The 17,000-nt window shown below is 44.0% G+C and overlaps 1 protein-coding gene across 1 annotated transcript in view; it reads left to right on the forward strand.

The window, feature by feature from the left end:
* Positions 1-17,000, forward strand: part of LOC132397760 (leukocyte cell-derived chemotaxin 1-like) — a 133,314-nt gene that overhangs the window by 106,620 nt on the left and 9,694 nt on the right. Inside the window, exon 6 of the mRNA XM_059976525.1 lies at positions 25-137. Within this exon, the coding sequence (XP_059832508.1) occupies positions 25-137 (113 nt within the window). The remainder of the gene's footprint in view (positions 1-24; positions 138-17,000) is intronic.

Raw genomic sequence — 17,000 nt, forward strand, 5'->3', positions numbered from 1 at the left:
TAAATTAAAACTGCATCTTTTCAGATACAGGACTTTATGATTTTGGAGATCCAGAGGAAGCTGAAGAAGAGGCACTTTCTGACGAGTTGAAAAGCAACCCCAATGGAAAGCGCCCAGCACGCTCTGTAAATGACTATGTGAGTGTCTGCAGCCATCTTCAAACAAAGTGATGTACATTTTCAAATTGTGTTAAACTGGATGTTCATAAAGTAATTGTTTTTTACTATGGCTTAAATAATGGATGAATTTGAATGGCACAATTGGACCTTAATAATGCATTTCTAATTATACCCCCAACACCTGCACTAATCTGTAATTTGGATTCTTCTTAAACATACCTTTCATTAATCATCAGTTAGAAATGATCCTTGAGCAACTAGAGTAAAGTGTTAATATTTGTAATTAAAGTTTGGTTTTAATGCTACTGTACTTTAAAAACATAATTGTAATGCAGTAAATCTACTTTATTGTTACTCTCTCCTTGGCGTTTCGGGGGCTGCAAAGAAAAAGCCATTAGGACCGTCACAGAGGCTGCTGAGCGAGCCTCCAGATGGCTATGGATCAAAGGGTGTGAACCGTGGACTAATACTGCTGGGACACAAGCCGAGGCCTGATCAACCCTGGCTGAGTCCCCTAGGTGAGGGTGTCTGATGCTGAAAGACCTAATGACCCCAGGTTACTTCACTGATGATGTGTTTCAGCATATCCTACAATGCACTGTATCTCAGCATCAAAGGGCATCATTCACTTTCCACTGATTCAGAGCATCAGAGTCGACACATGGTTTCACCCATGCTGGCTAATGCCCAACCTACCTAATGAAATAGATATAGCAGTCTTGGATGAAAAGTGCAGAATCATTAAGGGATCAATATCTTGCTGTAATGTATAAACTTCTTGAGGGTAGGTAAATAACAGGGGTAATTATCACTGGAACTAATAGTGAACTACATACTAAATATGGTGCAATAGCCATGAGTCATGTTTCAAGGTTATTTGCTTTTGGAAGTAAATCTAGTTACACGAGAAGCCATCAGCATCTATTTTCATATTTAAAAAAATAGATTGTAAATCATTGTAACGCAGACATGTGACATGAGTGCTCAAGTTATGAATTGATCAACATCAAATCTCACACTAATAAAACAGTGCCCCGAGCCATCATACCTTTGCCAGCTCTCTGGAAAAGCCAGAAAACACTGGTCTTTATTCGTAGCTTGGCCAAGCCCTATTCTTCCAGTTCCATTTAGAAATATGCCATTGAATCTTCTTCCTCTGCCCTTTCAATCTGTCTATTCCAAATCTCAAACGTATTCTCCAGCAAGAGAATGTTCACATTTGAAGCCAGTTGAAAACAAGAGCACTCATGGATTTGTTAGTCTGACTTAAATCAACAAACAATGACTATCATATATCCAACTGAGGGATGAAATCACCAAGTAGGATCCATATGATGCTTCATGAAAGCCTCTGCTCAAGATATTTGAAATATAGGTAGTATAGTGTAAAGTGAACCAGGCAGATGGGGCTCATCAGCTGTGGCTGGCAGCTTGTCTAAGAGAAGGAAAACTCTGATCTCAAACCTCCACTGCCTTGCGACAATACTCACTTATGGGTAGGCTTTGTGAGCAAACCCCAAGGAAAACTCAAGAGCTGGAGTCCGAAAGGCAGTCCTGCATTGATTTTGACACTGACTGGAAAATGTTGCGACTGTATCAGTCTCTACCATTCCATCACCATTGTGGGCAGGGGGAGCCTGCTGTATGGGCAATGGCCTGCTCTGCATATCGTACTGCCCTGGTTTGTGTATCAACTTCACCTGGCACCATTGACACTATTCAGAAGAGGACACTCCTGCTTCAGCTCAGGGTGTTGACACAACACATGAAGCAACTGTTACCAATTATAACTCACTATGCTCAATGGACATAAAGACTGGTGCCAGGGTTTCTTCCAATGGTAGGAGAGTTTCGCAGATTTCATTGGATAGCTACCACCCACCATAGACTGGGCATCCACCAGTCCAAAAGTGCTGACCTACCATGGTTAGCTCTCCTTATTAGGTGCATACTGTAGTATTGTAGGCAGCCGTCGATCCTAGGGGTTCATGGGCTTGCACCTCTGGTGGACTGTGTCCACTCCTAGGTACAATCCTGGGCGGAAAGATTTGAAGAACTGACAGTTGCCCATGCAGCGGGCTCCCCCTCTCCACGTCACTGATGTAGTCCAAGAGAAGGGCAAGCGCCAATACAGTTTGGCACCAGTCTCATCGCAGAGGTTGCCAGAGTGAAGTTGTAAACAACATTGAACCACCTTAGGGACCCCAGCTCTGGATTTCTTCCTCGGGGTTTACGCCTGAAGCCTTACCCAACCGTCCAAGGCTGATGAACTTCATCTACCTGATTGGTACATGGGGATTAGAAATTATCTGAACAGCAGACTAAAAACACTGCAAGGGGGAAGACAATACAGTGAAAGAGACCAACCTAAAGCTGTCATATTGGAATGTTTGGATAATGATGACTGGCCTCTCAGATAAACTCCAAGACATCAGTGGTCAGAAAGACAGCTGTAATAAATGAGAAGCTCAAGCAATTTCACATGGACTGAACCACCCTCCAGGAGACATTCCTGGCTGACACTGGCACACTAAAGAAGAAAGATTATTCTTTTTTCTGGCAAGGGAAGGGCTTTGAAGAATCCAGTGAGGAACACATTGTTGAAGATGGTGGAACCAGGTAGCAATGAATTTGAGTGAATTCTTACTTTTCACCTCAAGAGCAGTTTCTCTGTAAGTGTATTCCACATCTGCAGCAAAAGATGAATTTTATGAAAACCTTGCAGCCACCATCAGGAATTCCCCCAGCAAGGAACATCTTGTTCTTCTTGGTGACTCCAATGCCAGAGTGAGTGCAAACCTTGACGCATGGCACCTCCTGCTGAGCTCACTTTGGCATGGGTAGGATGAACGAGAGCAGACAGAGATTGCTGGAGTTCTGTACCTATTCTAATTTCTGTATCAACAACTCCTACTGTCAGACCAAGTTTCAGCACAAGGTTTCCTGGACACCCTCACTCCAGAGGCTGGCACCAGCTGGACTTGATCCTGATCGGAAACTCCTCCCTCAGCAGATGCTCCTAACATAGCACAGACTGCGACACAGATCACTTGCTGGTGTGATGCATGATTGGATTGCAGTCAAACAAAAATTCGCGCTAAACAAGAAGGGAATCCTCACATTAGTGTCAACAAGATGTCTCACTGAGACCTGCTGGAGCAGTTTTCTAAGTCCTCCGAGAAAGACCTGAGTACCCAGCAGCCTGGAGAATCTGTCACAGAAAAATTGGAACTTCTGTGGAATACCATCTACAACACAGCCTTAGCTACTTTTGGGAAGAGAATCTTGAAAACAGATGACTGGTTTGAAGCCAAATCCAATGAAATAATCTCTGTTATTGAAGCCAACCATGTTGCCCTGCCAGCTGAGAGGAACCTACAGATCGTCAGGGCTGCTAGAAGCAATGTTCAGCAGACTGTCAGCTGCTGCACCAATGTGTACTGGATACAGCTCAGTGAAGACATCCAGACAGCAGAACTGACAGACAATATCAGGGGTATATAGATTGGCATCAGGAAAATCCTCAGCCCCTCTCAGAGCAAGGTGGCTCCCCTCAAATACATTAATGAGGAAGTAATTACAGACAGGGGAAAACATAAGAGGTGCAATGTACAGAGGCATCTTGGGATCCAAGTCCGTACATCCCTAAATGGTTAAAAGTGCTAATGGTGTGCTTGCCTTCATTACTAGATACACTTCATTACTAGATACATGGTAGGAGTCAGGAAGTTATGATGCAGTTGTATGATACTTTGGCTATCCACACTTGGAGTATTGCTTGTAGTTTGGGTTGCCCAAGGATATGGAGGCTTTAGAAAGGGCACAGAAGAGGCTTACCAGGATACTGCCTGGATTAGAGGCTATAAGGAGAGGTTAGTCAATCTTGGCCTGTTTTCTCAGGAGTGTCGGAGGCTGATGGAAGACGTTTATATAGTGTGATAGGATAAATAGCCACGGTAGAAATGTGGAGTACGAGGGGGCATAGCTTTAAGATGAGAGGGGGTAAGTTTTAAGGAGATGTGTGGGCCAAGTTTTTTTTAGTTTTACACAGAGAGTGCTGAATGCCTGGAGTCTGCTGCCAGGGATTTTACTGGAAGCAGTCGTGATAGTGGCATTCAAGAGACTTTTAGATACGCACAGCAACATGCAGAGAATGTTAGGATATGGATCATGTGCAGGTATATCATGTTCAGCACAAATATTGTGGGTTGTAGAGCCAGTTCCTGCGCTGTGCCATTTTATGTTCTAAATGTTACCCTGTATAGTGACTCAAAATTAAGTGCTTTCCCACTTATATGAGCAGAGTGGAAGTCTGGAAGTTGGTATGCTGTTGCCAGTTCTGTGATAACCTACTTACAAACAGTGACCTCTGTATTAGGTAGTTTGTTAATTGGCCACTGAGTGTATGTCCATGATCTTCTGCTATTGTAGCACATCCACTTCAAGGTTTGACATGTTGCACATTCAGAGATGCTCTTCTGCACATCACTGTTGTAACACATTGCTATCTAAGTTACTGCCACCTTGCTGTCAGCTTGAACCAGTGTGGCAGTTCTCCTCTGATCTCTCTCTTTAACAAGATGTTCTCACCCACAGAACTGCAGCTCACTGGATTTTCTTTTTGTTTTTTGCACCATTCTTTGTAAACTCTATAGACTGTTGTAAATAAAAAACCCAGGAGATCAGCAGATTCTGAGATACTCAAGCCACCAACACCAACAATCTGGCACCAACAATCAATCCATGGTCAAAGTCACTGAGATTACATTACTTCCCCATTCCACTGTTTGGTCTGAACAATAACCGGACTTCTTGACCATGTCTGTATGCTTTTATGCATTGAGTTGCTGCCATTAGTGAATGGAAGCACTATCCTTGCTAGAAATCCAGTCCTTTGTATCAATTGAGATCTAAAATATGAATGCAGTTTCTGTTTTCACAAATCCTGCCTGATTGCTGAGCCTTCTCAGCAACTTCTGCATCTATTTCTCCCAAAGGCCCACATGCAGACAGGACAGTGTGAAAGTTCTGGCTTCATGGGCCACTAGCATATTGATTTTCCAATCAGTATGCCTGGCAGGTATTAGATTCACTGGGCATTGCAAATATTGGAAAACCAGACAGGGATGGAATCCCCCTGATTTGCCATCCATTAACTTGACGGGAAGTCAGACTGGCTTCCTGCCCCCCTTTTAGTTATGCCAAATCACTTTGCTTGACTTACTTGTGACAAGTGCCTTGACCTTGTAATCCCAAAGGACTGGCCAGCTGCAAAGTGAGTAGGCATCTCGGACAGTTCTGCTTCAGCACCACACAGAGCTGGGCTGCGTTTCCATACAAGTAATCACAAAAATCCTGTGCACTAAGCACCCTGAATAACAAACCAAAAGGTTAAAACTGCTGCCTGGAAACTATTCAGTTTTATCCCAGGTTTTGGAAGGGAGCTTTCTGAAGGATCAAAGCAGAGTACTTGTTCACTTAATTCTTTATGAACTGGTTACAGGCTGTAATTTGCTACCATTTGCTGAATAATGGTGAAAATGACACTACTTGAAAGGAAATTATTTGAACATTTCAGCTGAGTATAGAGTTGATAGAAAATTACCTTCAACAATTAGGTAGGCAACATAGACCTCCTTCCCATTTAATATAGAAAGGGGGTCAGTGTTTGCACAGACTTAATATCCCAGCTCATTCCAAGATTCGGGGGAATAGATTTAGGACAGAGATGAGGAGGAACTGCTTTTCCCACAGAGTGGTGAATCTGTGGAGTTGTCCACCCAATGAAGCAGTGGAGGCTGCCTCAGTAAATATACTTAAGACAAGGCTGGATAAATTTTTGCATAGTAGGGGAATTGTAGGCCTCCGTTAGTCTTGATAAAGCATGGATTTGCACCTTGGAAAGTTTCCAGGGTGCAAGCCTGGGCAGGGTTTTTTTTTAATGGAAGACCGGCAGTTGCCCAAACAGCAAGTCTCCCCTCTCCATGCCACCAATGTTGTCCAAGGGAAGGCATTAGGACCATACCGCTTGGCACTGGTGTTGTCGCAGAGCAGTGTGTGGTTAAGCGCCTTGCTCAACAACACACACGCAGTCTCAGCCAAGGCTTGAACTAGCGACCTTCAGATCACTAGACGAACGTCCTAACTCCTTAGTAGGGGAATTAAGGGTTATGGGGAAAAGGCAGGTAGGTGGAGATGAGTTTATGGCCAGATCAGCCATGTTCTTATTGAATGACAGAGCAGGCTCAACAGGCCAGATGGCCTACTCCTGCTCCTATTTCTTATGTTCTAATGTTCCACAAGTTAGGTCATGCATTTGTGAACAAGAAAGGTCTGATTCACCCTTGGAGCTCAGTTCTCAGTGGGGGTGGGGGGGGGGGGAGGTTTCCTGGAAAGTGAGCACCTTTCAGCATGTACTAAATTTCCTAAAGCATCACTGCCAAATCTGTTAAATATTTCTTCAAATTAGTATCCCAGCTCATAACCTAGGTAATGGGTCACCATTCCATGTTTGCCTTTTGCAGTATCTTTCATTCAGTTTTTTCTTAGGAGAATCTATTCTTCATTTTACATTTTTTTGCTGACTTTGGAAGAATATAATTCATTTAACTGTAAAAATCTCAGAGATCCCCCTGGACTCCATTGGGGAAAGGCACTGAGTAAAGTGCCATTAAATTATGCAACTGAGGAATGATTTCAAATGCAGTTCACAGAAACAGGAAAAGATAGACCATTCAGCCCCTTGAGTCTGTCCCACCATTCAATTAGACATGAACCTCACACTTAATTACTCATCTCATTTATGTTTCACTTCATACCCACTCTTTTACAAAAAAAACATTCAAATATTTAATTTTTTCAGTATTTTTGAGAGAAGTCTTTCACATTTTCACTACTCTTCTTATGGAATAATTATTTCCTATTTAACAGCTCAATGGGTCAAATTGTAAGGTTAAGGTCCAACTAGAAGCATCTTTATCTCCCCCATTTCAAGTGTTTCAAACCATCCATCAATCTCCATTTGGGAGATCTTAATCAAACAATAATGGGTTTGAGCATTCCTGGACAGTTAACATTATAACCTTGTTAAAAATGAACCTTGACCCTAAAACCTTCCTTTCCCAATGAAGTATAATACTTGGTCCACTGCCTAGAAAGTGACCACTGATTTGGGACAGCTCAAGCACATAGAATAGCTGATTGTATAAAGGAAAATATTTGTAAATTACTTTTCTCTTGGACTTACCTTTTATGTCAAGTAGTCAATAAAACCTGATAGTCAATGATTCCTGATGAAGGGTCTCGGCCCGAAACGTTGGCTACTCTTTTCTCACGGATGCTGCCTGACCTGCTGAGTTCTTCCAGCAACATGTATGTATTCTTTGATCCACAGCATCTGCAGTTGTATTTTTGTGAGTCAATAAAACCTAGTCTTCTATTTGGAAAATATATCATGTATTCCTACCTAAGACTACAGATATGTCCTCCTGCCCAAGATCCACAAACCTAACAAACTACCCAAGATCCATAAACTTGGTTTCTTACCCAAGACCTGTGTCCAGGTAGGCCCACTGTCTCTGCCTGCTCCTGCCCCACGGAACTTTAGTCCTTGTACCTCGACTCCATTCTATCCCCTTGGTTCAGTTTCTTCCCATCTACATCTATTACTCTTCTCATGCTCTTGAACCCCTCACTAACATTCAATTCCCTAGCCCTGACCGCCCCATTTTCACCATGGATATCCAGTCCCTATACACCTCTATCCCCCATCAAAAAGGCCTTAAAGCTCTCTACATCTTTCTCAACAAAATATCCAGCCAGTCCCCCATCACTATCCTCCTCCTTTTGGTAGAACTGATCCTCATCCTCAACAATTTCCCCTTCGGCTCCTCCCACTTACTCTAGACTTGAGGGGTAGCCATAGGCATCCGCAAGGGGCTCAGGTGTGCCTGCCTTTTTGCTGGCTATGTAGAACAGTCATGTTCGAAGCCTTCCCTGGCAATACTCCTAACTCTTCCTGTATTACATTGACGACTGCATTGGTGCTGCTTCATGCAGTCATGCTGGGCTCATCAATTTTATCAACTTTGCCTCTAACTGCCACCCGTCCTTCGTTGTTCTCAGTCTCTCTGTCTCCATCTCTGGAGACAAACTGTCAACTGACATCTTGTATAAACCTACTGATTCCCACTGCTATCTTGACCAGTGGTCCCCAACCACCGGGCCGCAAAGCATGTGCTACTGGGCCACGAGGAAACGATATGATTTGGCGATGTGAAACGATATGAATCAGCTGCACCTCTCCTCATTCCCTGTCACTCCCACTGTTGAACTTGAACGCACGCGAGTTCATTACCCATGCGAGGTCATTAGTTGCCTAAACGCAGTGACACCCTCATGTCAGGGATCACTGGTTGGCCATGGGTAAATGGCCGCCTCGCAGTGTTGTTGCTACTGGCCTGGAGCGCGGACAGATGGGAGCCGCCCCTAAACCTATTTAGAACACCGAATGTTCATGAGGAACCCGGTGCTAAAATATTTGCAGACGACCTAATTCAGGGTTTCATAAGTAGCAGAGCAGCTACGGCTGATAGATCCTACCTATCTACGGGGGGATGGGGGGGGGGGCCGCCTGTCTCACTCCTCGCTCAGTCGGTTGCTCTGTCCGGACTGTGACCACTGCGGCCCTGGCCCTTACCTTGTCCTCTCACCCCACCCACGGCCAGCCGCACCTGGGAAAGGCGTCTGGCGGTAGGCAGGCAGAAGGCTGGAGTTCAGGCCCACAGGCTGTCTAATGAGGCAATGAAGCCCTCAAAACTGCTTCGGCACCTTGAGTCCAAGCACCCTGCACTTAAAGACAAACCCGTTGAATATTTTTGAGTGAAAAAAATGTGAGCAAGCAGGGCAGTTTCAAGGGCTGAAAGCCATGAAAACTAAATTGCGGAATAGACTGGACATAAGGAACCCCCTTCAAGTATTGCTGTCTCCCATCACCCCTCGATGGGACCGTCTTGTTGCAGGGACACAAGCCCAGGGCTCCCAATGATTCAGCGATATTGGTGTGTTGCAGTGATTTTATATGGTCATACGAGGAAAATATGTGCTGTGTGTTTAATATTAAATCAGTTAGATAACCCTTTTAGAAACAAAATTGAGAGTATTTGCCACTTATGTGACTTCTGGTTGACTTATCATCTATATTCCAGTCATGATTAACACACCCACCCCCTCCCCTGTCAGCCAGTCTGCAAGAATACTGTCAATATTAAACTGGCCCGCAGTGCAAAAAAGGTTGGTGACCCCTGATCTTGACTATTCCTCTTCCAACCCTATCTCCTGTATTTTATTTTCCCTCTGGGTAGCCTCCAACCTGATGAAATGAATATCAATTTCTCTTCCCAGTAAACAAACTCTTCCCGCTCCCCTCTTCTTCAATTCCCCATTCTGGCATTTTATCTCTTCACACCTGCCAATCACCTCCCCGGGGTATCCGTCCTCCTTCCTTTTTCCCTGAGCTCCACTCTCCTCTCCTATCAGGTTCTGTCACTTCCAGCCCTTTACCTTCCCCACCTCTCTGGCTTCACCTATCACTTTCCAGCTAACCTTCTTTGCCTCCCTCCACCTTTTTGTTCTAGAAACATTGAAAAATAGAAAATAGTTGCAGGAGTAGGCCATTCGGCCCTTCGAGCCTGCACCGCCATTCAGTATGATCATGGCTGATCATCCAATTAAGAACCCTGTACCTGCTTTCTCTCCATACCCCCTGATCCCTTTAGCCACAAGGGCCATATCTAACTTCCTCTTAAATATAGCCAATGAACTGGCCTCAAATGTTTCCTGTGGCAGAGAATTCCACAGATTCACCACTCTGTGTGAAGAAGTTTTTCCTCATCTCGGTCCTAAAAGGCTTCCCCTTTATCCTTAAACTGTGACCCCTCGTTCTGGACTTCCCCAACATCGGAAACAATCTTCCTGCATCTAGCCTGTCCAATCCCTTTAGAATTTTATACGCTTCAATAAGATCCACCCTCAATCTTCTAAATTCCAGTGAGTATAAGCCTAGTCGATCCAGGCTTTCTTCATATGAAAGTCCTGCCATCCCAGGAATCAATCTGTTGAACCTTCTCTGTACTCCCTCTATGGCAAGAATGTCTTTCCTCAGATTAAGGGACCAAAACTGCACACAATATTCTAGGTGCAGTCTTACCAAGGCCTTGTACAACTGCAATAGAACCTCCCTGCTCCTGTACTCAAATCCTTTTGCTATGAATGCCAACATACCATTTGCCTTTTTCACCGCCTGCTGTACCTGCATGCCCACCTTCAATGACTAGTGTACAATGACACCCAGGTCTCGTTGCATCTCCCCTTTTCCTAATCAGCCACCGTTCAGATAATAATCTGTTTTCCTGTTCTTGCAACCGAAGTGGATAACCTCACATTTATCCACATTAAATTGCATCTGCCATGAAATTGCCCACTCACCTAACCTATCCAAGTCACCCTGCATCCTCTTAGCATCCTCCTCATAGCGAACACCGCCGCCTAGCTTCGTGTCATCCGCAAACTTGGAGATGCTGCATTTAATTCCTTCATCTAAATCATTAATATATATTGTAAACAACTGGGGTCCCAGCACTGAGCCTTGCGGTACCCCACTGGTCACTGCCTGCCATTCTGAAAAGGTCCCATTTACTCCCACTCTTTGCTTCCTGTCTGCCAACCAACTCTCTATCCACATCAATACCATACCCCCAATACCACGTGCTTTAAGTTTTCACACTAATCTCCTGTGTGGGACCTTGTCAAAAGCCTTTTGAAAATCTAAATACACCACATCCACTGGCTCTCCCCTACCCACTCTACTAGTTACATTGTCAAAAAATTCTATAAGATTCGTCAGACATGATTTTCCTTTCACAAATCCATGCTGACTTTATCTGATGATTTCACTTCTTTCCAAATGTGCTGTTATCACATCTTTGATAACCGACTCTAGCTTTTTCCCCACCACCGATGTCAGACCAACCGGTCTATAATTCCTCGGTTTCTCTCTCCCTTTTTTTTAAAAAAGTGGGTTTACTTTAGCCACCCTCCAATCCTCAGGAATTAATCCAGAATCTAAGGAGTTTTGAAAACTTATCACTCATGCATCCACTATTTCTTGGGCTACTTCCTTAAGCACTCTGGGATGCAGACCATCTGGCCCTGGGGATTTATCTGCCTTTAATCCCTTCAATTTACCTAACACCACTTCCCTACTAACATGTATTTCCCTCAGTTCCTCCATCTCACTAGACCCTCAGTCCCTTACTATTTCCGGAAGATTATTTATGTTCTCCTTAGTGAAGACAGAACCAAAGTAGTTATTCAATTGGTCTGCCATGTCTTTGTTCCCTATGATCAATTCACCTGTTTTTGACTGTAAAGGACCTACATTTGTCTTGACCAATCTTTTTCTTTTCACGTATCTATAAAAGCTTTTACAGTCAGTGTTTATGTTCCCTGCCAGCTTTCTCTCATAATCTTTTTTCCCTTTCCTAATTAAGACCTTTGTCCTCCTCTGCTGGTCTCTGAATTTCTCCCAGTCCTCAGGTGTGCCACTTTTTTTTGCTAATTTATATGTTTCCTCTTTGGACTTGATACTATCCCTAATTTCCCTTGTCAGCCATGGGTGCACTACCTTCCCTGGTTTATTATTTTGTCAAACTGGGATGAACAATTGTTGTAGTTCATCCATGCGATCTTTAAATGCTTGCCATTGCATATCCACCGTCAACCCTTTAAGTATCATTTGCCAGTCTATCTTAGCTAATTCACAAATCATACCTTCAAAGTTACCCTTCTTTAAGTTCAGAACCTTTGTTTCTGAATTAACTATGTCACTCTCCATCTTAATGAAGAATTCCACCATATTATGGTCACTGTTACCCAAGGGGCCTCGCACAACAAGATTGCTGCTAACTAACCATTCCTCATTGCTCAATACCCAATCTAGAATGGCTTGCTCTCTAGTTGTTTCTTCGACATGTTGGTTCAGAAAACCATCCAAGAAACCATTCCAAGAAATCCTCTTTTTCAGCCAATTTGGTTCACCCAATCTATATGTATTGAAGTCACCCATTATAACTACTTTTCCTTTATTGCACGCATTTCTAATTTCCTGTTTAATGCCATCCCCAACCTCACTACTACTGTTAGATGGCCTGTACACAACTCCCACCAGTGTTTTCTGCCCCTTAGTGTTATGCAGCTCTACCCATATCGATTCCACATCCTCCAGGCTAATGTCCTTCCTTTCTATTGCGTTAATCTCCTCTCTAAACAGCAATGCTACCCCACCTCCTTTTCTTTCCTGTCTATGCCTCCTGAATATTGAATGTCCCTGGATGTTGAGCTCCCATCCTTGGTCACCCTGGAGCCATGTCTCTGTGATCCCAACTATATCATATTCATTAATAACTATCTGCACATTCAATTCATCCACCTTGTTACGAATGCTCCTCGCATTAACACACAAAGCCTTCAGGCTTGTTTTTACAACACTCTTAGCCCTTATACAATTATGTTGAAAAGTGGCTCTTTTTGCTTTTTGCCCTGGATTTGCCTGCCTGCCACTTTTACTTTTCACCTTACTACTTTTTGCTTCTCCCGTCATTTTACACCCCTCTGTCTCTCTGCACTTGTTCCCATCCCCCTGCCACATTAGTTTAAAGCCTCCTGAACAGCAGTAGCAAATGCTCCCCCTAGGACATTGGTTACAGTCCAGCCCAGGTGCAGACCATCCTGTTTATATCGGTCCCACCTCCCCCAGAACTGGTTCCAATGCCCCAGAAATTTGAATCCTTCCTCCTTGCACCATTTTTCAAGACACATATTCATCTGAAATATCCTCCTATTTCTACTCTGACTAGCATGTGGCACTGGTAGTAATCCAGAGATTATTACCTTTGTGGTCCTACTTTTTAGTTTATCTCTTAACTCCCTAAATTCACCTTGTAGGACCTTATCCCGTTTTTTACCTATATCGTTGGTACCTATGTACACCATGACCACTGGCTGTTCACCCTCCCATTCCAGAATGTCCTGCAGCCGCTCAGAGACATCCTCGACCCTTGCACCAAGGAGGCAACATACCATCCTGGATACTCGTTTGTGGCCGCAGAAATGCCTATCTATTCCCCTTACAATCGAATCCCCTATCACTGTAGCTCTCCCACTCCTTTTCTTTCCCTCCTGTGCCGCAGAGCCACCCATGGTGCAATGAACTCGGCTGCTGCTGCCTTTCCCTGATGAGTCATCTCCCTCAACAGTATCCAGAACAGTATATCTGTTTAGGAGAGAGATGACCTCAGGGGACTCCTGCGCTACCTGCCTACTGCTACGCTGTCTAGTGCCCCCCTCTTCCCTTTCTGCCTATGTAGCCTTTACCTGCGGTGTGGCCAACTCACTGAATGTGCTATTCACGACCTTCTCAGCATCGCGGATGCTCCAGTATGAATCCAATCGCAGCTCCAGACACTCAATGCGGTCTGCCAGAAGCTGTAGTTGGACACACTTCCTGCACACATAGTCGTCAGGGACACTGGAAGTATCCCTGATCTCCCACATGCTGCAGGATGAACAAGCCATGGGGCTGATCTCAGCTGCCATGACCTACCCAATACTTGCCTCAACTTTTGAAATTTTCTCCTTTGAAAGAAACTTACCTGGCCTTACCTCACTTGGAGTGAAGCTCGTCCGCCGCCATCTTCCCCCTTCCTTTTCAATCCTGAAGAAGTGTCTTGGCCCAGTACGTCATTCATTTCCAAGGATGTTGCCTGACTTGCTGAGTTCCACCTGCATTTTCTACATGTTGCTGTAGATAATATTACAATTAAACTACAGAACAGAGAAAAAGAAAAAGCGAGCATTTCCTGCAGTTTATTTTTTGAACTGAAGAAAGTGAAGAGCATTGGCCAGCGACCAATCCAGACATCAGAAGATTGAGAGAAGGGGATGACAATCAGGTCCACTGCCCAAGTAGAAGAGGCAGCAGCAAGCGGGTTGCTGTAGCATAATAGGACAGTGACTAGCAACCAGTCTGCATTTGTGATTGATCAACAGCAGCAAGTTAGTGGAAGATGGGGCAAGTGAAGCAGCCGCTGTCTGACTGGTCAGAGTCAGAGAGCTGATCCTGAGAGTTTAGCTCTTTGAAGCTTCAGCGAAGAGAGGATTCAGTAAGAGAAAGCGAAGGAAAAGAAAAGTTTAATGAAGTTTTTTTCCTTCCCTTCTTTATATCTGCATAGTTAGGGATGTATGGATGCCAGGCAGAATAGTGGAATGATCCTCTTGCAGGATTTGGGAAGGCAAGGAGACCTCCAGTGTCCCTGATGACTACAACTGCAAGAAGTGCATTCAGCTGCAGCTTCTAACAATCCATGTGAAGGAGCTGGAGCTGGAATGGGATGAACTCTGGATCATTCGGGAGGCTGAAGGGGTGATAGATAGGACATATACAAAGGGAGTTACACCCAATGTTCAGGGCACAGGAGACTGGGAGACAGACAGGAAGAGGAAAGGGGTAAAGGAGGCCAGTACAGAGTACCCCTGTGGTCATCCCCTCAACAACAGGTTTATCACTTTGGATACGGAGGGGGTTGACCTAACAGAGGAAAGTCATTGTGGTCGGGTCTCTGGCATTGAGTCTGCTTCTGCGACTCAGAAGGGAAGGGGGGCAAGAGGAGGCACACTGTAGTGCCAGGGCGTTTGTTAGATAGGGGAATGGACAGGAAGTTCTGTGGGTGAGAATGAGATTCCCAGATGGTATGTTGTCTCCCACGTGCCAGGGCCTGGATTGAATCTTCAGTATTCTGTGAGTGTGAACAGCCAGAGGTCATGTAGGTAACAATGACTTGGGTAGGATGAAAGACAAGGTTCTGCATTGGGAGTTCAGGGAGGTAGGTGCTAAGTTAAAGGGCAGGACCTCCAGGGTTGTGATCTCATGATTGCTACTTGTGCTATGTGCAAGTGAGGCCAGAGCTAGGAAGATTATGCAGTTTAATATGTGGCTAAGGAGTAGGTGTCGAAGGGAGGACACAAGATTTTTGGATCATCGGGCTCTCTTCCAGGGAAGGTGGGACCTGTATAGAAGAGACAGTTTGCATCTGAACTAGAGGGGAACGAATATCCCAATGGGAGGGAAGATTTGTTAAAGTTGCATGATGGAGTTTAAACTAGAAATGCCGGGGGGATGGAAACCAGAGTGCCAGAAGAGTTCATGGAGAGGTAGATGTTTATAAGACCTCAGACAAAATTAGGTGGAGCGTGATGTCCCAAGTTGCATATATTTCAATGCAAGAAATATCATAGGAAAGGAAGATGATAGTGCTGAAGATGAGGTAGCTGATTTACAAAAAGGGGCAATTTGTAGTGAGGAGAGGCTGTTGGCAGGGAAAAACTACAGTCAGCAGGATGAGCTGCAATGTAAAAGGTGGACAAAATCGAAAGGGTGAGTACAGGACTGAATGTGTTAAAACTGAATGAACACAATGTACCAAATAAGGTAGATGAGCTTGTAGCACAGTTAAAAGTTGGCAAGCATTATGTTATAGGCATCACTGAATCATGGCTGAAAGAAGATTGTAGCTGGGAGCTTAATGTTCAAGGATACACATTGTAATGAAAGCACAGGCAGGAAGGCAGAGGGGGTGGCATTGCCCTGTTTGTAAAAAATTAAATCAAGTTATTAAAAAGAGGTGATGTAGTGTCAGAAGGTATTGAATCATTGTGGATAGAGCTAAGAAACTGTAAAGGTAAAAGGAACCTGATGGGAGTTGTACACAAACCCTCAAACAGCAGTAAGGATGTGGTCTACAAATTACAACAGGAGATAGAAAATGCATGCCAAAAGGGAAAATTTTGAAGTCAATTATTAAGGATGAGTGCTCAGGGTGCTTTGAGGTACATGATATAATAGAGTATAGTCTGCATGGTTTCCTCAAGGGAAAATCTTGCTTTACAAATCTATTGATATTCTTTGAAGAAATAGCAAGCAGGAATGACAAAGGAGAATTGGTTAATGTTGTGTACTTGGATTTTCAGAAGGCTTTTGACAAGGTGACACACAAGAGACTACTTAACAAGCTACGAGCCCATGGCATTACAGAAATGATTATAGCATGGATAAAGCAGTAGCTGATTGGCAAGTGGCAAAGCGTGGGAATAAAGGGAACCTTTTTTGGTTGGTTGATAGCGAGTAGTGGGGTCTGTGTTGCGACTGATTCTTCTTCTGTTATATATCAATGAGTTGGATGATGGAATTATTGACTTTTTTGAAAAGTTTGCAGACAATTTGAAAATAGGTGGAGGTGCAGGTTGCTTTGAAGAAATAGAGAGGGTACAGAAAGACTTAGACAGATGAGGAGAATGGGCAAAGAAGTGGCAGATGGAATACAGTGTCAGAAAATGTATGGTCATGCACTTTAATAGAAGAATTGAAAGGGTTGACTATTTTTGAAATGGAGAGAAAATACAAAAATCTGATGCACAATAGGACTTGGGAGTCTTTATGCAAGATTCGCTAAAGGGTAATTTGTAGGTTGAGTCGGTGGTGAGGAAGGCAAATGCAATGTTAGCATTCATTTGAGCAGGACCAGAATATAAAAGCAAGGATGTAATGTTGAAACTTTATAAAGCACTGGTGAGGTCTCCTTGTGTTGAGAGCAGTTTTGGGCCCCCTATCTTAGAAATAATTTCCTGAAACTGGTGAGGGTCAAAGGGAGTTCATGAAACTGATTCCAGGGTTGATTCCACGATTTGAAGAGTGTTTGATGGCTCTGAGCCGGGATTCACTAGAATTCAGAAGAATGAGTGGTGAATTTTGTAATTCTTTGCCACAGG

This window comes from Hypanus sabinus, chromosome 8 (assembly GCF_030144855.1).
Source record: "Hypanus sabinus isolate sHypSab1 chromosome 8, sHypSab1.hap1, whole genome shotgun sequence".
Lineage (NCBI taxonomy): Eukaryota > Metazoa > Chordata > Chondrichthyes > Myliobatiformes > Dasyatidae > Hypanus > Hypanus sabinus.